The sequence below is a fragment of the Vespula vulgaris genome, chromosome 1, assembly GCF_905475345.1.
Source record: "Vespula vulgaris chromosome 1, iyVesVulg1.1, whole genome shotgun sequence".
NCBI classification, from domain to species: domain Eukaryota; kingdom Metazoa; phylum Arthropoda; class Insecta; order Hymenoptera; family Vespidae; genus Vespula; species Vespula vulgaris.
The window spans coordinates 13,990,900-14,016,968 of record NC_066586.1 but is presented as its reverse complement, the minus strand read 5'-3'; the positions used below and the strand labels follow the sequence as shown (position 1 = coordinate 14,016,968).

The window sequence follows — 26,069 nt, the reverse complement described above, 5'->3', positions numbered from 1 at the left end:
AAAGAACAAAGGTAGCGTCGGTTAAGGAAAAAGCAAAGAGGGAGAGCTAATGTAAAGACAAAGACAAAGACAAAGACAAAGAAAGAAAAGAAAACGGAAGAAAGAAAGATAGAAAGAGAGAAAGAAAGAAGGAAAGAAGGTAAAAAGGAAAGAAGGAAGGAAGGAAGGAAGGAAGGAAGGAAGAAAAGAGAAAAGGAGAGAAGGGCAGTAGAAAATACATGAAGGGTAGCGACTTACTGGACCACCACCGCCTCAGCCGCCGCGAACGAGGGTTGCTTTTGGTGTTTAGGACTCGGAGCAGCCTGTTTTTTCATCCTCCAGGAAAATGTATGAATCGTGTTGTAGAGGCTTTGCGAGTGTGCGGCTAATGGCAGTGGAGAAGTTCTTTGTCTCTCTCTCTCTCTCTCTTGCTTTGTCCCTAAATCTACCCCTGTACAGGACCGACACGCAAGAACGAACGCATCACATACGCTCTCTCTCTCTCTCTCTCTCTCTCTCTCGTTCTCTTTCTCTTTCTCTTTCTCATTCTCTCCCTCTCTCACTCTTACTCTCACTCTCTAGACGCGTGTAAATCTCTGCCTTCTATGTGGGTCGCGTACGCAACTTGTGCACCTGCACACTCCCGTAGAATCCTCGAATCGTCGTATAGAGAAAGAGTGAGTGAGTGTGTAGGAAGAGAGAGAAAGAGATAGAGGAAGGGAGAAAGAGAGACACAGATACTATGCGACGGTTCTCGCACTCGTACGTTTCCTAACAGAAATCTCATTTCATGCCAGAAGCCCGAAAAAGGGATTAACGGCGGCCATTTTCCGCGGAGCCGGTTTTAACTTTCTCGATGGACCGCCTATTAAACCGATTACCCACGGCCAAGCAGCCCTGAAAAGGGACCCGTTGCTGCCGGTGTTGCTGCTGGTGGTTGCCGACGGCTGCTTCCGCCAACCACCCACTCTCGAAAAACCCTCAGGGAGTGAGTGAGTGAGTGAGAGAGAAAGAAAGAGAGAGAAAGAGAGAGATGGAGAGAAACAGAGAGGAAGAGAGAAAGAGAGAAAATGAGAATCGGTGCGAAAAAGAGAGAGAGAGAGAGAAAGAAAGAGAGAGAACGAGAATCAGTGCGAAAAAGAGAGAGAGAGAGAGAGAAAGCCAACGGTAAAGCAACGAATCGGGCCAAAAGCGTGGACTTTATGAACCCGTAGCCAGTCCAAAAGGCCAGAACTAGTACCTATACTCTTTATGCCTCTCGTTCAGTGCTCTCGATTTTTTACGAATCCCGAACCCTTTTTCCCTCGCGAATCTCATACCAGCCACGATTTCATACCCCTCGAACGTTTTTCCGGGACTTTAACCTTTTTCGACGGTTACACTTCTTTTTTTTTTCACGTTCCAAACTTGATACTGCAAACGATATCCTTTCGATGAAGGAAACCGATTTTTATTGCCATCGATCCTGTTTCTATTTCTCTCTCTTTCTCTCTCTCTCACTCTCTCCCCCTTTTTTCTTCTTTTTCTTTCTTTTCTTTTGTTTTTGTTTGTTCGTTTTTGTCGATCCTCTCGTATGAAATTCATCGTGCTTTTCTTTCTTTTTGTTCTTCTTCTTTTTTTTTTCCGTATAAAAACATCAATCGTGATCGAAGAAAGATTTAATGTCGAGACCGCGAGGACATTTTTCTTTTCACTTTCTTTTTTTTCTAATTCTTGTTTTTCTTTTTTTTTGTTTTTTGTTTTTTTGTTTTTTTCGTCAGAAGGAAGAAGTTTGATTAACGTTGGTTAACTAAAGCCAGCCGTGGGTCGATCGAAAGTAGTCCAAAGAATGGAACGATTATACCAGAGTTCTGAGATTACACGAGGGATTCTCGCTAGCGCCAGCCGTAGATGATCAATTATTAAAAACACGTGGCATGTGGGCTCTTCCGTTTCTCTGTGATCTCGCCGTTATTTTCCGCGAAATTCTCTCGCGATCGAGCTTTTTTTTTGCCACGAAGCACCCATGAATCTCGTTCGAGGACGAAGCGTTCTATCACGTATCATCGTTGACCTCGTTATTAACGCGTTACTTATTCCCTATTAGGGTCAGTAATTACGAATGATTTTCTTCCTTCAATCTATTCATTGTCGATCATTATCAAAATTAAAAAGAAAGAGAAAAAAGAAATAACTTCCAAGAAAACGATCTACATTCATTGTCTCGACATTGTCATCCATTTTCGATCGCGATCACACGAAACACTTTTTTTATGCTTCTTACAAACAACAAAGTCAATAATTATTTTCGTGAAAAACAAAGAGAGAGAGAAAGAGAGAGAGAGAGAGAGAGAGAGAGAGAGAGAAACCTGTTAAATGTTAGCATGCCTGTACAAAATCAAGGTCGTCTATACTGCAAGCCAGCAAACGATTCTTCTCTCTCTCTCTCTCTCTCTCTCTCTCTCTCTCTCTCTCTCTCTTTCTCTCTCTTTCTCTTTTTCCCCCTCGATATGCTGGTGCAGGCAACGAACCGTTACTCGATTCGTACGTTTGGCACGTAAACATAAGAGCTTCAACATTTGCGATAGTTATCGTTGGCCGTTCGTGCGTCGAATAAAGCGAGCCGCGATTTTCCAGAATTATCGCTGTATTACTGGGCAGGACAAAACTTTACTACGTTGCATTCTATTTCTATCTGTCTCTCTCTCTTTCTCTTTCTCTCTTTTCCTCTCTCTTACACACACACACACACACACACACAAATACACACACACATACACAAACGTATACACATACACACTCGTTCTCTCTGGGAGGGCAAGCAAAAGCGATAACGATCCGTCCTCGAGCGAGATCGTTCGACGTCGAGAGCGAACCGGCTTTTATCTCGCGATATATCTTCGTTGGCATTCATTAAAAAACGATTATCATCGATCGGTAACGCGGTAGATTCAAAATACTGGGAATTTAGAAATGGAGCTAGTTCGATAGACGGCCATTACACGGCTCGTAATGGCGGCTCGTCAAATTAAACGTATAATTAATTAATCGACTACCTACGAATGAACCGATTTTGCGATTGATTTAGGAAAAGTACGAGTTTGGTGAAAAAGAAAAGAAAGAAAAGTTAAGTGACCCGATGCTTCCGCATTATTTCTATTTGTGTACATACCTACAAGATCCCCTGTCGTATTTTTATTGTAATAGTTTGAGAATGGAAGAAAGAGAAGAAAAAAAGAAGTAAAGAAGAACGAAACGAAAAATAAAAAGTTGCAAAAAAACGTCTGCCACATTGGGCACAACGAACGAACGAACGAGATCGATATCGGTCTGTTCCGTGCGCGTACTCCGACTACGTATGATTCGAACCCGTAATTACTCGCATTGGTTATAAATTAAACCGCGAGCCTGCATATATTTATATCCTCTATATCGCGTGAGTTTACTAGATTTTCCAGGGTTTACGTGGAAATTTCGTGCCGCGAATTTATCGAATGTAAATTCAATCGAAATTATTCCATGTTAATATAAGTGATGAAAGATCGTATTTCGAAACGTATTTCGAAAGGATAATAAAATATTAATTAACGTGATACGCAAAATTATTTGATCTAACAATAGTAGTGATTTGAAACCTTTTCAAAAAATATTGTTCACACGAGTATTAAATTATAATTATATAAAAATATTCTGATATATAGTATGTACATATATATATATATATATATATAATATTTAATATCTCATAATAAAATAATAAAAGTGAATTTAGATCGAAAGGATTAATTTTAAGATTTTTACTCATCTACCGTGAATACCATAAACCTTTGAAATATCGACCCACCCAATATATCAACTTACACTAACGTATCTAGACTCATTTATACGTGATGAATTCCATTACCCATTTTATAGTAATCTCGAAAGTGATATTTAAACGTTAATACTTCGACAAATTAATTAAAATGATCCCATCAGATTCATGAGTCTTTCCAGGATAATGGAACACGACCATTAATGAAAAAGAGAGAGACAGAGACAGAGACGAAAGAGAGAGAGGTGTGAAAATAAAAGTACGAGAGCGTAGTCCGTGCCATATGCGTCGTTCTAAACTTCAGCAATAACGGTAATTGCGTTATTAAGTGCGTTCTTCGAGGGTCCTTGAATTTTCGCTCGAATCGATCGCATTAAGGGTCAGCGAACGGAACGCTTGACCCCTGAGAAGAGACTAGCAAGTAGTCGAAGAGAATGAAGAAGAAAAGAGAGAAAGAGAACGAAAGAGAAAGAGAGAAAGAGAGAGAGAAAAGGCGATGGACGAACGCGTTATACGTCATTAGACCTCTCCGTCGGGGTTTCGATGAACCGTCAGTGGGAGTTAGGGAATCGCCAGATGGTCTTCCGCTGCCAAACAGCCAACGGTGCTCGCTCGGGGAATAAAATGCTTTCCAGGCTAGCCCTCGTCTTCTTCGTTCCGCGATCGTGCAAGGAGAAAAAGAGAGAAAGAGAGACAGAGAGAGAGAGAGAGAGAGAGAGAGAGAGAGAGAGAGAGAGAGATAGAGAGGAAGGGAGAGAGAGACCAAGAGAAACACAAAGAGAAAGAGAGAGAGAGAATACTACTTACCAGAGGAATTCACGAACGGAGAAGTTGTTTCCAAATGGTCACTCTGGAACGTGGAAACGTTGGATAAATCCTGCGTTAACCGGAATGGCCGCGCGGATATATCTCCCGTTAAGTCTTTAAGCGGTCTTCGGACATTTCGAATTAACGCGGCAGGACGTGAAATAATCAGGTTTAGATTGAACCGACGAAAACGAGCGTTCGAACGAAATATATATCTCTATATATATGTATGTATCTATCTATATATCTATCTATCTATCTATCTATATATATATATTTTTTTTTTATCTAATACGATTGAACATCTAGAGATTTTATAGAGAGAAGAAGAAAGGAAAAATAGGTCGAAAATGTACGAGACTATTTTTTCTTACGATCTATCTTTTTCGAGAAAATTCAACTTTTCGACGAGATAGAGGGGGGAGGGCGTGAGAGGGAAAATAAATCCTTTCGATTCCTTTTTTTTACAAGTTAATCAATCCCTTTAATTATTTAATGATTTTTACGCATATATATATATATGTGTGTGTGTGAATGAGTGTGTGTCTGTGTGTGTATAAATATTTGAAGTATGTATTCTCTTTCTCTTTCTCTCTCTTTCAATCTTTTTAAATTTTTCAAATATTTTTACTCGTAGAAAAATAGTGTTGGAATCGATTATACGTAAATACCCATCCAAAATGGAGAAGCATAAAAGGACTTGCCGAAGATGTGCAATCACTCGGACACAACCCGTCATCCTTTCGTATCGTTCGCCCTCTCGTTGATAGGAGCACCTTCAACGTTTCATTCGGGGGAGCAAAAGGGTGACTCGGTCCACGCCATTGGAAGTGGCTGCGGGGGTGAGTTTAACCCTTCGGACATCGTGATTAAACTGTAGAAACAGCCGTTTCGGGCTGCTCGAACGAGACGAATTGGCCGTAGTGGCGCAGAACGTTGAACAAGAGATAGAGAGAAAGAGAGAGGACGAGAGAGAAGTAGAGAGAGAGAGAGAGAGAGAGAGAGAGAGAGAGAGAGAGAGTAAAAAGGAAGACTATAGGGCTGGAGGGGTGGGTGGTTAAAGGCAACTCGTATGATGGTCAGCACATCCGGAATATCGTAGATCGTTGATGATGATTGCAAACCCACATGTTCGGACACACGCCAAACTCTATCGGGGTTGAAGAAGACGAAGGGTCTTCCGAACGAAGAAGAGAGAGAGAGAGAAAGAGAGAGAGAGAAAGAAAGGAAGTAAGAATTCCCAAGGGATAGCGATACTTTTTGAACTCCAATTTGTACTATTGTCTCATCTCGAATTTCTTGAGTTCATAAAGCAGATGGAAAGAACGAGTAAAGAATATGCAATTAACACACAAATCATTATCGATATGTGTAACGAATGATAAACATTTTTTCTCTTTAATTTGACCGATTAAACGAATAATAATATATGATCCTTTTTTTCATATAAATGTATATTACATAGTAACATCATAGATAGCTTTTAAAATGAATATGTGAAATTTCTGATACAATTCTTTTTTAATATTGGACTATACACAATTATACATAACATATTCCCAGTATATATATATGTGTGTGCGTGTGTGTAGATATATATTGATATGAGTGCTAATATTGTATAGAAATGTCATTGATCTTTCACAGAAGTATTTTCGAAAGGGACTCCGACAAATCGAAGATTAATCGACAGACACGAGTTGTCAGTAGGTACACGCGTATCTAAATACCCAACGTTCGACGAGTTCCCTCGGGATGGTGCTCGATTTTGAAGTCCTCTTGGTGGACCATCTTTCTCTCTCTCTCTCTCTCTCTCTCTGTCGCTTTCTCACCTCTCTTTTCTACCCTCATGCTTGGAAGACCCATAGAGGAGCGTCGAGACGACCCTTCGATACACTCTGTCCGCTACTCTTCATCCTCTCTCTCTCTCTCTCTCTTTCTCTTTCTCTTGCTCTCTCTCTCTCTCTCTCTCTCTCTCTCTCTTTCTCTCTCTCTCTCTCTCTCTCTTTCCTGACAAATCAATTCGGACATAACGTTGTAAACACGACGCGCAAAGACGAGGGAGTTTACACAGTCGGCAATGGCACTTTGGCCGAACGCTACTCTCTCGAAGTGCTTCGGATGATTCGACGAGCGAAGAACTCGTTTCTGGACCTTCGACGACCTCGCTTCAGCTACGTTCGACTCGCTGAGAAGCCTTTTGACCATTGGACAAACTCCCAGAAGGATTCTGAACGTACGATTCCTGGATCAAATATTTCTTCCCAAGATTTCGCTTCTTTTCACCAAAGTATTTCACGGAAGAAGAAGAAGAAGAAAATAAAAAAAAAAAGATGTCGACGTCCATCATCATATAGGGAATGTTTCTTTTATCGTCGTTCGCACGATGATCTTTATTCCGATGGATTTGATAAAAATTTTCTGATGTATAGTTAATTAGATATCGTGAAAAGAGAAAGAGAGAGAAAACGAAAGAAAAAAAAAGCTTCTACGATTGGAATCTGTCGTCTGGAATCGAATACGCGTTTGTGGGTACATCGAGCTGGTTATAAAAGATGCAAACAGCGATGTCCGGTAACAGGATTTCCAACGAACGATATACCGTCGATTCGAAAGCGAAAGAAACGTGATCATCGTCGGTGGATACGGTGTACGTGCTCAGAACCATGTCCGAGTAGCGCATCCTCTTCCATCGAGGGGCTCCTTCATCCCCTCTGTCAACTATCGAGATAAATAATTCACCGACAAGATGGCCGATTGCTCGGCCCTCAGAAATTTCCATGCTTGAGGGTTACCTACCTGTTTATGTTTCAGAACGATGACGCTTGTATGCTTTTTGACGATACAGCTTTGTTTCCCGATTTTTCTTATCTACAATAAAAACAAATTACATTAGTCGTTATAAATTATTATAGTTAAATGCGTTAACATCTGACAGTCTCATAGGAGTCTTTTAAGTATCTCATTTTAAACACAGATTATTGTTAATTAATTATATCTATCATCGTTATTATAGTATTATAATTGACATGTGTATATATATATATGTGTGTACATATTTAATTTAATTATAAATTAAATTGAAAGACAAATTAAAGCAAGTATATTTCTTCTTAATAAGACTAAGAACTAATTAAATATATATAATATATATATATGATTAATTTAATAATTCTATGAATTTACGTAAGATTAGTACTTTAAGATGCGAGGATAACATAAAATGAAAAGTAGATAACCATCTATTTCTATTTCTTAACGAGTACAAAAGGAAAGAAACAAATCATTCGATTTCTTTGGCGAAGCAAAGATAAATGAGATACACGTTTCGATCGACGCGTAATCGGTCTAATCAAGAATACTTTGGATTCTCGGCGTGCTTCCGAGCACGTATTCGTCTATCCGGACACGCGTAATCTTCGTAAATTAAATCCCAGCGTATCGCATTAGCATACGAGCACGAGCTCGTTGGACCTCGTATTACGAATCAGTAAACGAATCATTCTCAACGCTATACGAGAGAGTGCTAGAGAGAGAGAGAGAAAGAGAAAGAGAGAGATACAGAGAGAGAGAGAGAGAGAGAGAGAGAGAGAGATACTCTTCGATAATCGAAGCTCATCGAAGCACTTCGAGGCCTTTCATGTGAACGACTGAGTGCCACGCGAGTCGTGTTCTTCGAGGCATGTGCCTACGTGAAATTTTATCTACGAATGTGAAGAGCCACTTGAGGAACCTTTCTCGAGGGAATAATTGAAACGGTACTCGAGCTATCGGCATTGTTAAAAGCTTCGGTGTGACGATACGAACAGAGAGCACGATGCCTTTGATTTTTATCGAATACGTAAATCTATCGATTCGTTTGTAAGTAGGAGAATATAATCGATCGGAAATAAACTATTTAATTTTATATCTAATCGGCAGATAATCTTTCTCTTTGTGTTTCTCTTTGTCTTTCCCAATTTTTTCATATCCCTTTTCCTTTCATTTCTTTTTACCATTTTTTTTTTCTTTTCAAACATCGCAATCCTGATCCTTGCTACTTCCTCTAACATCTCATCACGGTTCGATAATTATCTTGGACAATTTCTATCCATCGCTGGAAATGCCTACGTAATTGCAATTTCCCAGGGAAACAGTGTAGGTATTAGATGGCTTATATCGACCGCTTTCGAACACGCCTACGTTCTAAACGCAACTATATACGATGATATCCTTTTGCGTATACCATATTCTCTCTCTTTCTCTCTCTCCCAACCTTATCACATCAATTTGTAGATAAGTAAATCAGAGATCAGACAATTTGCCATGGCATAAATCAATTTTAAAACAAATACGCGTTTCTTTTCTTTGCTATAAAACAAAATATATATATATATAACAAAAATTGTAAGAGTATAGATTGAAATGTAACAATAAGCAATTTGTATATCGCCGTTTGAAAGACGGTAGTATAAATGATCAGGAAATTTTTCTTTACAAATGAACGCCGATTGATCGAGGAAGGTTTTTTTTCCCCGTGGAAAATGACGAATAGAAATGATAGGGATGCTAGCCGATGCTTTGGCAGGTCAGGGCGGAGATTGAAACAACGCGAAACGCGGGCTCGTTCGATCACGCACTAGATCCTCTTGACGACACGATCTCGAATCCACGGTATACCAGTGGGATTAGATGGCCGGAGTATCGACCGTTTCGAACACGCGAAACAGAAACGTCCGGCATGTAACCGTATCCTAGGCCGTATTGATCTATACGTCAATGCGTGTAATTTCGAGGCGTGCCCGCTGACGGAATCGGCAGCGCAGAGAGAAGCGAAACGCGCAGAGAGAGGCATCATCGAGTCTGCCGGTCTATCGCCGTTGCTGCGTCGAGCTAGCGATAGGACAACAACAACAACAGTACAACAACGCTCCGACACAACGGCTAGCTCGACCGATAGGATAGGATAGGATAGGATAGGATAGGATAGGATAGGATAGGGATAGGAATAGTATAGGGATAGGATAGGATAGGATAGGATAGGATAGGATAGTGAGAGAGGGTTCGAGGGGAGAGTGAGAGAGGTGGAAGTGGTGGTTGGAGGTGAAGGCAAGGGCAACTCACTATCGCAACGTGGATGTCGCTTGGATCGTACGCGATGTTGTATACGCACGGCTGACGGCTTTCGTAGGGGTTGAACGAGGGCTTCGAAGCTTGGAAGAGGAGAGGAGGAGGTGGAGGAGGAGGTGGAGGAGGAGGTGGAGGAGGAGAAAGAGGAGGATGAAGAGGTGGAGGTAGAGAAGGTAGAGAGGGACCGAGTTTCCCGGGAGCCGCGGGACTATAGAGCCTTCCCGGATGGATACAGAGGCCAGGATTAGCGGTGATTGGTCCGGCCTCGTCGTGATTAGAGATGTTATCAGCCCGGTTACGCCGTTCAACGTCCATCGCTCCGATCTGTTTGCGTCTCTTCCAATGCACGGCCCTGCCACCGCGCAACGGACTCCAAGAGTATCTACCGAGCTCTCGTTTCTGCTTATAATCGCGTTTACGACCTAACCTCTGATGATGCGTTCGATAGAATAGTTATCACGGCGAAAGATTTCAATATTTCACTCGTTACAAATAATATCTTATTCATTTCTATCAGAAACCTCCATTAGAGAATAAATAGAAATATAACGTCGTATATAGTGTGTTATTATCTGTTTTACTATTAATTACTATTATCATCTTTGTCGTTATCAGATTATCATTATTATTAGTCAGGTTATCGTTTATTCGTAGAAAGAAAGAAAGGAAAAAGAGAACGATAACTTTTCAACCTAACTCAGTCTCTCAAAGGATGATATTGTAAAAGTATACGGTAAATGAGTCGCGATGCTCGCGACAAAGGTTTAAGAGCGCGAGCTTTGCCTTAGTTGCGCGAATGTATTAAGCGAGTAAACGAAGCCAGCAGATCGGTGTAAGCATTCGTCATCGGCGCGACGTCCGAGTGTCGTTTTGCGTCCCGACGCTCATTAGCGTCTGACGGGAGGCACGCGTTCTCTCTTCTTCTTTCTCCTACTCTTACAACGAATGCTCGAGAAAGAGAAATAGAGTAAGAGAGAGAGAGAGAGAGAGAGAGAGACAGAGAGAGAGAGAGAGAGAGAGAGAGAGAGAGGCAGAGACAGAACCCCTTAAGGTCGAGTCATAAATATAACTTACGGGCGAGTACCTATGAAAAATTTGTCGTGGCTTAGCCCAGCCAGACAGATTGCCCGACACGATGCGTGTGGCTACCGCGTATGCTCTTAATTTCGTTTCCTCGTTTCTAAATTAGTGACGCCGTGCTGCTCCCTTGGTAGACTCGAAAGCACTCCTTTTAGGAGCACCATGAAATTCACTTTTCGATAGACAGATAACGATGCGACTTCTCGTGTTCTTTCGAATTTTTTTATGGATTAAGATCTACCGAAATTAGAACGAACTTCTTTTTCTTATCTTTTTTTTTTAGGTTTTCTTTTTTTTTCAAATTGATAATTAACCAACAATTCAACCGATGCAAATAATTCACGAGTGGATTTGATTGAAGGTATACCTGGATACAAGTAGACGATTATTGTTATTACTATTATTATTATTTTTATTATTATTATTATTGTTGTTGTTGTTATTACAATAAAACGAAAAGAATTAACTAGAAGCATTTCGAAATTATATATATATATATATATATATATATATATATATATATATCCATGATAAAATAAATTCCATGTGTATATATACATTTATACGATAAAATAAAAATGTTCCGTCTAAATGTAACATCGTTATCTATCATAAAATGTGAAGTCACGTTTTACGTACGATTAGAGCCAGGTTCGTTGTTCCTCTCAAAAATTTCTAAGTGACGTACTTTTTTCGAATCAATATGAACAGGTTGGCGCTAAAACGTAAGACAAACAAGTCACGCCCAAGGCGTCGAGAAAAAAATTTACTATCGTTTTCTCGCGCGGGGGTTTATGCGTTGAACGCAGAACGAACCACCCGAAAGAGAAGAAAGAAACGATGTTCTCTCTCTCTCTCTCTCTCTCTCTCTCTCTCTCTCTCTCTCTCTCTCTCACTCACTTTTTTCACGGATCGTTAGATTATTATACGAGTTTATGGCGAGACACGGATCGATGGACGGACGGTTGAGCTCGCATATATCGGGAGGGTCGGCGCCGTCTCGACTCCCAATTAGCAGCTTATCGCTTATTGGTTTTCGATATTTGTTTTCCTTTCGTACGATCTCGTCGAAGCCCAAATGAATAACTTCGAAGCTCGCTTAGCGGTGATCCAGGAAAATCATTCTTTCGTTCCATCGATTAGAAACTTTATTAATTCATACCCAACTTCTTAGAACCGAACTGATCGAAAGTTGACACAAGCCTGAAGACTTTCCTGCCGATGATAAAAAGACAGAGGGAGAAAACGAGAGAGGGAGAAAGAGAGAGAAAGAGAAATCTCGTGAAAAAAAGAAGAAGGAAACAAAAGAAAAAATCGATCGTAGTTTGTATCACGTTAAGGGGTTGCAGAGAGAAAGAGGGAAGGTGGAGAGTGAAAAACAGTTTGGTGTTCGTCTCTCTTCTTCTTTTCCATTCTACTACATGACTCAAGAGAAAGAGAAAGAGAGAGAGGATCGGCTAATATATATCAGCATGTAAAACAAAAGCCTCGGACAAACAACGTGCGCCGATGGTGATGCGTCTACCTCAAGCACAAGGATGGTGGCAACGAGAGAGAGAGAGAGAGAGAGAGAGAGAAAGAAACCGACAGAGACAGAGACAGAGACAGAGAGAGATAGTAAGAGAGAGATAGTGAGAGGGAAAAAGAGAGAGATAAAGATAGAGAAAACGAAAGAGAAGGACGGAAATAAAAATAGAAAGACAAGATAGAAGATGGAGAGAAGAGGGGTTGGAAGGGACTCATGGAGAGAGGGAAGAAGAGAGGGTTGCCAGAGTGAGATATATGGGGAGGCTTTTAGTTTCGTTAATGGGTATCTCGCAGACCGATAAGTGCCGAGATCTGTCTACCTCTGCTTGCTTTACACCTTTCTCGCTCCGTGCACAGCACGATATGCCGCTGGCCGCCGCCGGCGTGCACCACGATGCGAGGATAAAAGGCGGAGAAGATACCGACTGGCTGGGAGTCGCGAAATGGCCAACCGTGTGCGATCTCAAACGACGAGAACAATTTTTCTTTACCACCCCTTTCCAAGAGATTTCCGTACCATGGGAAAAGTCATTTACATATGTATCTACGTTTTGAAAATTTACATTCACCATATATCGTTTCAACTTTTCATGAAATCATCCTGATCGTCTTTATTATTATTGTTTTTGTTGTTGTTCTTGTTGTCGTTTTTATTTTTGTTATTATTATTATTATCGTTATTATCGAGGAAGTTTACTACCCTCTCGAAACGGTCCTAATCGGTCCTGTCACTCATCGTGGCTACTCGTCGCAATAAAGCTCCATTATTCGACCCAATGGGCGAACACGAGTTCCCCGAGCGAGCAACCCTCCAAAACGCAAGACACTCGATCGACGTCGTTCACTTTTCTCGAACAAGCCTAATCGAGTGCTTTACGTTACCACGCAAAAACTGTTTCCTTGCTGAGGAACCGAACGAACTTTCCTATACGTATATATGACGAGGCATCTTAATGAGAACACCTGAGTATCTTCTCGTTTTTTTTTCTCTTCTTTTTTTTCTTTTTCATAAAAAGAAAAAGAAAGAAAGAAAGGTATCCCTTTCAAAAGTCTAAGTATATAATATACAAAGTATAACTGTATATAATATCATGTACCACGTATAACCAATGACATTTAGATATTTCTATTAAAAGGTTTAATCTCGTACAGTATTAATTATCTTTCTCATTCTAATGGTCGACAATTTATTTGCGATAATACGAACCTCCAATCGTTTTAATAGGTATACCAGAATCTAATCCTTTCTCATAGAGAATATCAAAGGGTCGATCGTCGTTATGCAAAGAGGCCGAGTTGGTTTTGTCTCGCATACGATGAAGCTTCGTTCCTATTATATATGTATGTATGTACGTATGTATGTACGTATATATGTATGAATGTATGTATATATATATACGTAGGCATGTATGTATATATGTTTGTGTGTATATGTGAATGTATATATCTACGTAGCAAGCGTACGAGACGAATCAAACGCAATCAGGCAAGTCGGGCGGTATCGAATAACGTCAACAATTGGCAATCTAATCAGAATCGACTACTACAATTTGACGGTACCGATTGATCGCGCTCTCGCACTCCCAGCTATCGTTTACAAAGCTTGCAACCGCGTGCTTTGCCAGTGGTTCCTCTCACCACTCTCTCACAATCTCCCCCTCTCTCTCTCTCTCCCTCTCCCTCTCTCTCTCTCTCTCTCTCTTTCTCTCTGTCTATCTATCTACTTCTGTCTCTCTCTAGACCTTCCCACATTTCTATGTTAAGTCTCTATATCGTAGATACGCATATACCTGCATACTCATATACAAGTCGTATACATCAAAGTACAAATTAGATAACAAATTCGACATGTATAGAATTCTTTATATCGATTTCATATAAATAATTTCGATAGAAATTATAATGATATAATTAATCGATTGATTCGAGAATCGTTTGATTCTTTTCTTCTCTATTTCTTTTTTCTACTTATCTAATAAACGTAAAGAAATAAATTAAACCAAAAGTAATGAAATATATATTAAAGATATAAAAAGGATCAATCATCGATCGATTGATCTAATATATTATTCATCTCGATATCGAATCGATATTGAACGAAATGATTTGATGATCAAATTTAAATTAATAAATACTCCAGATGATGAAAATGGTCTGTGATTTTTGACAGTTAATACAGAGGCAAAAGCGTGCGGCGAGTTGGGAACGCTTTGGTATTGTCCGACAGCGTTCTCGAAAATGCAAGCTTGCCTCGGTAACGCAAGCTCGTAGACTCGGACAAACGGATTTTGTGCCCCGTAGCAACGTGCGCGTTTGCATGTTCCACGTGCTAACAATTCGGTCGCGGTTACGATGCTATTTAACTGCTTCACCGCTCTGATTACTCCCCCGTGCACCCTGGGCACCGCCCGAATCGGGATTTAACGCGATGATCAGTCCTCGAAATGATCGTTCGCGCGCATCGATCTCAAAACCAACCACTGTTATACAGGGATTCGGGATAACCGACGCGTTTGTCCTTTGGCGAACACACTTCGCAAGTTCAACTCTATATCTCTCTCTCTCTCTCTCTTTCTCTCACTCTCTCTCTCTCTCTCTCTCTCTCTCTCTCTCTCTTTCTCTATTTCTCTATTTCCCTCTCTATCTATCTCTCTCTTTTCGCATTAACGTTTCGTTACGTTAAATACGAATAACTTCATCGTTTCACAGAATTATTATAATTTTAATTCAATTATAATTCCATTAATTAAATTCTATTCCTGATATAATTACGTAAAAACAAGGTAGACGAGTATTTTAATAATTTCCATGAGAAATATAGATATTACTCTTACAACAATCACGCGCAGAAATTCCTGATATAGCTTCAATTAATTAACAATTAGGTAAATATGTGTAAAATTAACGGGAGACAAATATAAATAACGACGGATGAAAATTAGTGATATTAATCGATTCGATTTATTCTTCGTACGATCGAAAATTTCGATATATAAATAATTCATTGATTTCTCTCGATAGGTACAACGCGATCCTGTTCCTTTTTTTTTTCTTTGTCTTCGTTCTGTTTTTCTTTTTCTTTTCTTTTCTTTTCTTTTTTTTTTTGTCATTTCGTACGAATCAAGGATTCTCCAGTATCGATTATTTTGAAATCGTTAGGCGTGATTCTCGCACGCGCAAGAAAAACGCGGGCTATGTATCGCACGAAGTTTCCTAACATCGACACAAGCAAAGAAGCGAGAATCGCGAAGCAGAGAGAAGCGGCAATAAAGGCGAGTATGTTTGTTTAGGCCCTTCGCTTCGCTCGGGACTATACTCTACCTCCATCTGCCTTTTGCTTTCCACCTTCTCGAACTCTCTACCGACGTTCTGTGGCAACTTCTCTAGTTGTTAGCCCTCAACACGTTGCTAGAGCTCTCTATGCTAGAGCTCTCTTTCTCTCTTTCTTTCTATCCATCTATCTATCTCTTTCTCTCTCGTTCTCTTCTATTTGCCACCATCTACGCGTGAAAATGAATAGATACTTGAGAAAAAAAATTTATTGCATCGCCAAAATCTCTTTTCACGTCTGCTGATATAAATCAATCGAATTTCTTTTTTCTTTTTCACATTGTATTATAAATATTGATATACATTTTATATCTGATATTTTATATAAGACATTTTGCTATATGTATCTGTACGTGTATGTGTTTCTATGATAAATTTATACACTTTTATCTGGAATAATTTTCAAGCCAAATACTCTCATCGACAAGCTTTGTAATAATTTATATGTTATATTCGATACAAGTAATAAAGTGTGATGTGTTAGACTTTATAATAATTCATATATTAATTTGACGTGAGGTACGAAGAATGGTTTCGTTCGAATGACGTATGAACTTTGATGAATATTTAAAATTAATATAGTTTCTAAAGTGAAAACAAAGTATTGATATATCATAAAATGTGTTATTTATGATATCGCAATATCTTTGAAAAAAATAAAAAAAAAAAAAAAAAGAAGTTGGATCATTCCACTATATTCCTAGAGTCATATTTTTAATTATTTTAAGGTACGGACGACACGTCGATATTACAAAGTTAAATTTCGGTTTCCGTCGATGCCGAGGAAGTGAAGACAGAGGATTAGTGAGAAGCCGCTGACGTCATTTCCGTGACGAGTTCACGCATAACTGGCCGTGACGTGATTTGCTTATTGGCTCACGTGTTATAAATGAGAATTCGGTGAAAAGCGCGAAGAGCACAGCGAATTTGTAGGCCGAAGGTCTCTCTCTCTCTCTCTCTCTCTTTCTCCCTTTCTCTCCCTTTCTCTCTCTCTCTCTCTTTCTCTCTTCACCACCCTCCAACAAATTCCCACATCGAACGGATGAACCATTCCGTCGTTCGTTGAAAAACTTTCGAAAGAATCGATCCGAGAAAAGGTTCGACGATCGAACTTCGATCGGACCTTCTTCGTTCGTTGTACTAAACGATCGAAGCGTTACAAAGTTTAGAAACGTAAAATAATAAGAACGTAATTTAAACGTTGTACAATATTGAAAGAAAAATTCAATAAATATCTATTGTTTGATATACAAACGCACACCGAAGCAATACAAATTATTTTCTTTTTTTTTTTATTCGTATTATAAAATTCAGAATTATTAAAAAGATAATAAAGTGATATAAATCGACGATAATTACAATCGAATTATTCTCCTTCGGATTGTACGTAGCAGATAATTACGATATTAATAATTAATATCTCTGATACGAATTTAGAAAATCTCCCTTTTATCAGTTATTATATCGTATCGAACATTAATGTTATTATTAATTAACAAACGATACGTTCGAACGAGACGATTAAAATGTTACACGATTTACCATTTTCGTATAAAGTGATATTTTGAAATAACTTCGAACGAAAAACGCGTTCTAGTTTTTTAATGACGTAGAAGAGTCATTGAAATAATTGGCAATTTCGAAAAGAGGAAACGATAAATTATCGATTCTATTACCCGTTTAAACCGTTCAATGGGTATCACGTTTTCATTGGGTATACGATCTCCAAGCTTAGGCCGAAAGCTTTAACAAGTAGATACGAAAAACAAACATAGAAGTAGGTGAGGAAATATCGAGAAGAAATAGAAACGACGATAGAGGGGGAGGATAAGAAGTAGAAAAAGAAGAAGGAAGAAGGCTTCCACGAATGGAAAGGAAGCGTCGAACGGTATAGAAGACTGTTGCCGCTTTTGGAAAAAAACTTAGAACCAGCCTGCAACGTAATCGATACGTCTCGAACGTTTTTACACGATTCGAAGTTATTGAATGGTTTGAGGGACCGATATAACTGAGTCACCGTGCATTGCCCGAACCCAACAACCGAATCTTTTCGTGTAACCATTGAAAGAATTCCTGGGATTAATGTTCCTCCTTGATTTTCTTTCTTTTTTATGTTTTTCGTAAAGTACTTTTTCTTTTTTTTTTTTAAATATGTTGCAATAAAATCATTCTTTTATTTTTTTTTTACAATCTTTCGGGGACACGTGTGCGAGCGTGATATCGAAAAATTATTAAAATTAAAAGATATTATATATATAATACAAGGCGATTTATCTCCAAACGAAATAATAATCCAATCGAGAAAGACAAGTTAAGAAAATAATGAAAAACTACATTATATTCTTGTAATTACAGTTTAAGATGGAAATGTACGTAATATCGTTATTCGAAGTTACGATTAAATATGAAAATACTTGATATATCTGATCTCACAAGTGAATTTCAAAAGAGAAGTCGAATTGCAACACTTTTATGTTGGCAATCCAATCGAGATCGTTATCGAATGCGAATAACGAGACTCTCATCGATTTCGAGTAAAATGGTTGATCAAAACCGGCCATTCGATCGTTCACGATTCATCTCTTTCTCTCTCTCTCTCTCTCTCTCTCTCTCTTTCTCTCGTTCTTTCTTTCTTTCTTTCTTTCTTTCTTTCTTTCTTTCTTTCTCGTTTCTTCTCATTCCATATCTATCTCGAAGAGATCGACGCGTATTATAGTATACCGAAAGAACGAGATCATCGTTCACACTTCCAAACTCCAAATCTCATTTTCCACTCCCCGATAAGTCACGGTACGTTTAGCATTCCCCACAGTTATTCTTATATTTCTTGCTCCCGGAATTTGAACACCTCGAGGCCTCACCTCGGGTCCAAGCTTTCTACTCGGATCTCCATTCATCGGGCCGCCGCACACTTATGTATCCGCGGGGCCCGCTCGATCATCGGAGTATAAGATTTAATTTAGTAGAAACACTCGTGAGCCGCTTCGCAACCTACTACAGTGGTTCTCAAATTTATTCGGTATTCATTTCGCTGATCGACATTCCTTTCGAAAACTTTCCATTTATTTTGCTTTTGTCGACGATATGATCCGACGAGAAAAGAAAGAAGGTAAAGAAAAGAAAAGAAAGAAAGAAAGAAAAGAAAAGCAAAGCAAACAACCTAAAGAAAAATATTCCTTATCGTTTTATTCAAAGATTATTCTCACGATTTGCCTGTTAATCGTTTCAACGTCGAGCTCAATTGCGAGCCCCTTTGGTATAGCGAACAGAGAAGGTAGATAATTCTCTTTCTCTCTCTCTCTCTCTTTTTCTCTCTCAGCAATCATTCTATTAAAACCGATTACACTGAACGATCAGCCAAAGTCGGATCCAGCTAATAAAAGTGAGTAATACAACGAGAAGCGATCGTTATCCTCCATATACGCAAATGATAATTATTATCCGTTCGTTCCCCGTACTTACAATTAGAGAAGAAACATACGTCGACTTCGACGAAGAACCCCTGAGGATACTCATATTATCGGTAGGACGCATCTTCGAGGACGTGTTCTTTTCGGGGCCGCCGTTTGAAACCGCCAAAAGCGGAATCCAAAACCAACCTGAAAGCCGAGCACAGGAAATATTACGATAAATGCGACGACCCGAAGAAGAAGCCGCAGATTATTTCTCTCTTTCTCTTTTTGTATATATATATATATATATATATATATATATATATATCTATTCTATGTCCTAACCAAAGTAGGTGTTTAACGATGGGATCAGTTTTAAGTCGTGACCATTTGTTTATGGGACATCTCTTGCCGTTGTCGTTCTGTTCGATGGACAGCGACACACAAAGGGAAAGAAAAAAAAAAAGAGAGAAAGAGAAAAAGAGATAGATAGATAGATAGAGAGAGAGAAAGGGTCGATGAGACACCGATGGCAGACAGGAACTCATAAATCCCTCGCTCCACGAATGTAATTCGACGTGACAAATGGCAGATATATCGATAGCACTGCCGTCAACGGACTTTAAATTATGACTTGCCCGTCTAGAGTCATCCTTCATTAAAATAGAACGAAGAAACACGGAGATCTTTGTACGTACGTACTTTAGAATACGTATGTACATACATAGTTGCGTACGCACGTCTGGTCCACGTGTCTTCTTCTCTTTCTTTTGAGTTAAAACGAGTCTCGATATATGGTGATACCTAGAACACGATAGTCTACGTTCAACGAAAGACAAAACGGGAATTTTATCGTTCGATCGAGTCGCACTTGTACGCGATCCTCCTCCTTCTCTTCTTCCTTCTTCTCTTCCTGCTCCTCTTACTTCTGCTTCGCGCCTTTCTTAAAGTTAGACGACTTCTCTTACGGGGCACAATTAATTGCGACGTCACGCTGTGCCAGACGCGTAGCACGTTGCTGCTGCTATTGCTGCTGCTGCTGCTGCTGCTGTTGTTGTTGCTGCTACTACTGCTGCTGCATCTTGACTAGAAAGGTTTACCCTTGTTGAGAAACAAAAATCGTTCTGCTCGAAAACGATCTCGAAAGAGAGAGAGAGAGAGAGAGAGAGAGAGAAAGCAAGAAAGAAAGAAAGAAAGAAAGAAGGAACGAGAGTAAATTGTCTTTGGAATAATTCGAAGCTCGGAATTACCAGGTAAAGAATGAAAAGAAGAGGGAGTGAGAAACTTTGAGAAGAAAGCAACAGCAGCAGCAGTAGCAGCAGTAGCAGTAGGAGTAGTAGTAGTAGTAGTATTAGTAGTAGTAGTATTCGATCATGGCAACAGTTTTGACACGAATATGGCTTTCTTTCGCGATTTCGATCCGCTCGTTACATCGAGCGAGTAGGTTGGATTATCCGTGACCGACACCTGGAGGAATGCCTCCTTTTCAAGGACGCCGAACAACGGATATGCGCGTAGTCATCCTCGATTCCTTTCTCTTTCTCTTTCTCTTTCTCTCTTTCCCTTTCTCTTTCTCTCTTTCTCTTTCTCTTTCTATCTCTTTCGCTTCTCTTTTCGTCTTCTTTCTTGCCGCATTCGGGAGTCGCTCTGCTCTTCTCACCGCGATATCGTGCCGTTAAGGCGGCTCGAAAACCGATTGGACACACACCGTCGCTCCCCCACGGTTCGCTTCTCAATCGTTCGAATATTCTTCCTTCGAACAGGTTGCTCGAGAACTGGAGCATGAGTGTGATCGAGACGTTATTTAAGTCCCTACGATATATGTATATGTTCTTACTCGTTCTGTTTCATTCCTTATCCATTGCGAAACTCATTAAAACGTTACGTTCGTTTAATCGATTTTTTTAATAATTAATTTTTAAGTAAGAAACGTCGAGTCTGAATTCAGAATTTGTCATTACGTTAAGATTTATAGATAGAACCCTTTTCTTTTCTTCTTCTTTTTTTTTCTTAATAGGTATATTACTTAATATCTTATATTTTTCTTATACTCGTGATCTTTGTGACATTTACTGTTTTAGAGTGTTTAAAGTTTTATGATATGTTTCTTTTTTTTTTTTTTTATTCATAGAGAGAGCGTGCAGTAAATCGATGAATTTTTTAATAGATTAATCTTTATTTAAAAAAAAAAAGAAGAAAGATCAATGATTTTTGAAAAGGTCTTTAGTTGGTGACTGGTCGATAACACCGAGCCATGCCACACGCGTTTACCCTTAGGGAGCTGATTGTTCATTCAGGAGTACGTTAAGTACGAGAGATCGGATAATTCCGATCGTAATTGAAGAGGAACACGGCCATCGTTTCGTCCTCTTCTAGATCCATTCGTCCGAGAATTAAGAGAAATCAGTTGGAATAACGTGAAAATTTGATGCTCTCGAGAATCCGAAGTGTTTCTACGTTTACGTAATATCACATATTCGATCATTCGCTTCTTCTAACCATTACGAAACTCATCACGTCATAATTAAATCTATCTAATAACATTTTACAACATCTTCATAATTTTCCACGTCGGTATAATTTATAATGATTCTTAAAAATATTCGAGTCTTAATTGGAAATACTTATATAAATAAATACATATTTTATATAAAATACATTCGATTTTTAAGAAAAAAAAAAAAAGAAAAAAAAGAAAGAAAGAAACAGATTTTTAGAAAGTCACTTTTCATAATTACTACGATTGATCGCTATATATCTACATTATTTCTCCATTCCATAATACATACATTTCGTATGAACCAACAATTTGAAAGGTATTCACAAATTCGGAGAACTCCATTCGTTCTCCGGATGGAAAAAAAAAGAAAAAGAAAAGGGAAAGAAAGAGAAAAGAAATTATTCATTTTCATAAAAGAATACGAATATATCCCCGGACAGTGTCTCATTATAATTACATGATCTACAAACGATCCATTCATTTCTTTGATTAACAATGCTAGGAATAATGATTATCGTGTTCCCCGAAGATGGCTACCGGGCAAGGTGTAAAGAAGCTACCCAACCAAATTTAGATTCGCGTTGTGCGAAACGTTATGCGCATGCGGTAGAAAAAAAAAGAAAAAGAAAGAAATAAAAAAGAAAAAAGAGAGAGAAAGAGAGAGGGTCAGAAAAAGAAAGATGGAGGGAGAAAGAGAGAAAGAGAGAGAAAGAGAGTGAAAGAAAGAGTGAGAGAGAGGATCGGAGGGTCGAACAACAATGCGAGACAATTGGTCGCCGGCACCTGGAGCACGACGACCGCTCGACGATGTAACGTTGATGCGTATCGGAGTCGCATTAACATCATAATGGCGACGGCTGGTGCCGGTGGCAGGTAGCCGTCATTATTAAAATATTATGAACTTCTGATGCGTTGCGAGACTTAGTTAGGACGGTGAAAATATAACCACGGAAGAGGCCAATAGAAAATAAAGAAAAACGAGAAGAAGGAGAACAAGTTAGACCGGGAACGGTTAGAATTCTTCCAAACCGGAAGTGGATAGTATGGCTATCAACAAACGTTTGTTCGATGTAATACATACCTACTACAAAATTCATCGAACAAAAAATACGTATTAACTAACACACACACACACAGACATACGCGCGCGTATAAATATAAATACACGTTATTAAATATTATTAAAAAGAAAATTCAGAAATACACGAGCAGAAAGAAAATAAAGAGTAGACGTAAGAAGATCAAACTCGGTGTTATTTCGTAAACAAAAATTATAACTTGTAAGTATCAATAGCGAAAGATCCGATTGAATAAAGGATATGTTGTCGAGGATTAAAGAAAAAGGAAACAAAAATAAAAGATTCGAGACATGTATATCTCGAATTCGTTGAGAACTTGTAGGAGGTCCAAAGAGTAGAACTTCTTCTCGCAGAGCATGTTCAAACTCGTCGTTAATACATATTCTCCTTCTCTCTCTCTCTCTCTCTCTCTCTCTCTCTCTGTCCTCTAACAGTATCGTATCGTTTTACGAAGCTCGAGCGAGGCAGTTCAGGCGTGTTTGTCAGCCGTAGCCAAGCGCATACTCTTACACGTCGAACGTTAAACCGGTGTTAGGATCGGACCAGCTAGCAGTCTTCTGAAAATGTAGAAACGACGGGACAGGAGACGGACTAAAGAGAGAGAAAGAGAGAGAAAGAGAGAGAAAGAGAGAGAGAGAGAGAGAGAATCAGGAGGAAGAGTCCTCGAGGGATTAGGGAGCGTTCGAGTAAATGCATGATTGCCAGTCGAAGGAGCGGTCTCGAGCGAAGGATACTTGTGGTTCGGGTGGGTGGATCGAAGAGGTTCCGGTTGATCGGCTTGCCGATTACTACGAGGAAGGAGGGAACCGATCAGAGAGGGTGAGTGAGGAGGAATAGAGGAGGCCGAGGGCAACGCGGATTGCTTCCGCTTCGCGAATCAACCTCGATCGCCTCCCTCATCCCATTCCTCCTCCTCCTCCTCCTCCTCCTCCTCCTCCTCCCCTTTTGCCAGCATGTTTGCCGTTAATTCCGAACTTCAACGTTGCCTACCCTAAACGCGAATATGAAAGCTTATTTTCTAAAGTGTATACTCTCGCTCTACTATATACTTTCGTACGATTTTTATTTCGTCTAAATAAGTAACCACTTACGTACATTCGTTCAAAAACGGTGAAAGAGCGTGTTGAAAACTCAAGAAAAAATTCTTCGTTAAAACGAACTTTTTATAAATTATATCAACGCATCACACGCATGATACATATTTACATATGGCAAGCTAGATAGAACAAGATTAATAATTCTTAATCAATAATAGTTGTTATCGTCGAAATTAAAATAAATGAAAGTTCTTAGAGATGATTAAAGTGTTATATATTTCGATGGATTATTTCGAGAGAAGGACGATCGAATATTAACTTGACTACATTATCCCGTCAAACGTCTGTCATCGTGTCCAACAGCTTTTACCAAAAGTATTCTCTCCTTTGCTCTCTCTCTCTCTCTCTCTCTCTCTTTTTCCCTTCACCCTCTGCTAACGATCGTCGGGTAGATAGAAGTTGCATATATCGCTCTAACGTAGACAGGCTTTGATTTACAGGCGCGAACAAGCGAATCTCGACAGTAAGCGAAACGAATAGTAAGAAGAGAACGTACTCTCTTTCTCTCTCTCTCTCTTACTCTCTTTCTCTCTCTCTCTCTTACTGCCTTTCTCTTCTATGCTATATAAAGTCGTTCACCCCGATTCAGACAATCTAGTGTCTGCGCGCGGCTGCCGGCTAACCCGGGAGTGATCCGTGATTGTATTAATATCACAACACGCCCCAGTACGTATTTATACGTCTTCGCTGTCTTCCCCTCCTCTCCTCGTCCCGCCCCATACCCACCCTGTCCTCTCTCTCTCTCTCTCACTCTCCCTCACTCTCCCTCCCTCTTTCCTTTTCTCTCATTCGCAGCACCATCGTCGCGTCGTGGATTTATGCGATCATCGGTGCATCTCTCTCTCTCTCTCTCTCTCTCTTTTTTCTGTTTCTCTCTCTCTCACATACATGCACTATCTGACTGTCTCTTGACAGAGAGTAGTCAGACAGCTCGCTTTTCTTTGCCAGAAAATACAGTCCTGACCTCCGTACGATCGGTGCCCTCTTGGTTATTGATCCTCACCTCTTCTCAACTCGTCTCTCGTGCACCCCGAAACCAAGAAAATTTTCATCCGCTTCCTTTCAGCACGGGTATGCAGTATCGGTCTCGCTATTCTCAAGGTCAAAGGGATCGTCTCGTATATACACCGAAAACGTATATAGAGCGTCCCACTGGAGTCTCGCTAATGGAGCGGATACCGAGAGAAAGAATCATGAGAGACGAGAACTATTCGGATTGGAATAAAAAGGGAGGATGTGTCGTCGAGAGTCTACGTTTCGGTTAACAAGAAGAAGAAGAAGAAGAAGACGACGAACACGAAGACGAAAACGACGACAGAGACAGAGACAAAGACAAAGACAAAGACAACGACATCGTCAGCGTCGAAAAATCGAAGGACGTCGCGGCTCGATAAAAGCCCAAAGACCGTACGAAGGGTTAATTATAATTCGCGAAGAGAGAAGTCGGGTAGCGCGATACTTTTGTACGATGTGTCGAGGGAGACGGTATGAGAGAGTGAAAGAGAGAGAGAGAGAGAGAGAGAGGGAGAGGGAAAGAGAGAGAAAGTAAGAGCAGGAAAAGAAATAGAGAGAAAGAGCAAAGGCGAAGTGACTTTTGAACGAGTTCCACTCACTCGCTCGGCTGCTACGCATATTGTTCTATTTATGTAACCATTGTTCATCCATCGTTTAGGATAAATTTAGCTGGCAGACACAGAGGGATCGTTGCGAGGGCTTCTCTCTTTCTCACTCTTTCTCTCTCTGTTTCTCTCTCTGTCTCTCTCTCTCTCTCTCTCTCTCTCGCACGAGCTGCCGGAATGCTGGGTCGACTTCTTAAATGCTTCTTCTTCTTCTTCTTCTGCTTCTTCTACTTCTTCTTCTCTCGGCTTCGATCGCTCACACTCTTTCTAAGCTCTCTCGTTTTTCTCTCTATCGCTCTTTCTCTCTTTCTCCCTGCACCCTCTCCTCATTCTTTCTCTCTCGATCCGCCCCTTCCTGCTTACTCGCGTGCTCGCTCACTCTCTTGCTTGCCTGAATCGCCGTCGTCGTCGTCGTCGTCGTCGTCCTCGTCCTCGTCGTCGTCGTCGTCGTCGTCGTCGTCGTCGTCGTCGTCGTCGTCGTCGATATCGTCGTCGACGTCGTCGTCGTCGTCGTCACTATCGTTGTCGTTGTCGTTGTCATCGTCGTCGTCGTCGAGAGCGCAGCGCATGCTATTAATGATAGCGATTAATTTAGAACTATTGGGTTTCTCAATTAGCCAATCGGAGCGTGCGATATGCCACGCGTTCTTTCGACTCTTTCCACCGCTTTTCTCGGGCCAAACATGGCGAGAATTTGTTCGGACATCAAATGTTCGTCTCTACGAAAATCCACGAAATGAATTCTCTCTCTCTTTCT

The 26,069-nt window shown here is 40.0% G+C and overlaps 1 protein-coding gene across 1 annotated transcript in view; it reads right to left on the bottom strand.

Moving 5' to 3' along the window:
- Positions 1 to 7,006: 7,006 nt before the first annotated feature.
- Positions 7,007 to 26,069, bottom strand: part of LOC127065546 (uncharacterized) — an 88,911-nt gene continuing 69,848 nt past the window's right edge. Inside the window, exons 3-4 of the mRNA XM_050998017.1 lie at positions 19,088 to 19,224; positions 7,007 to 7,450 (exon numbers count right to left, since the gene is read on the bottom strand). Of these exons, the coding sequence (XP_050853974.1) occupies positions 7,301 to 7,450; positions 19,088 to 19,224 (287 nt within the window). The 3' untranslated portion in view covers positions 7,007 to 7,300. The remainder of the gene's footprint in view (positions 7,451 to 19,087; positions 19,225 to 26,069) is intronic.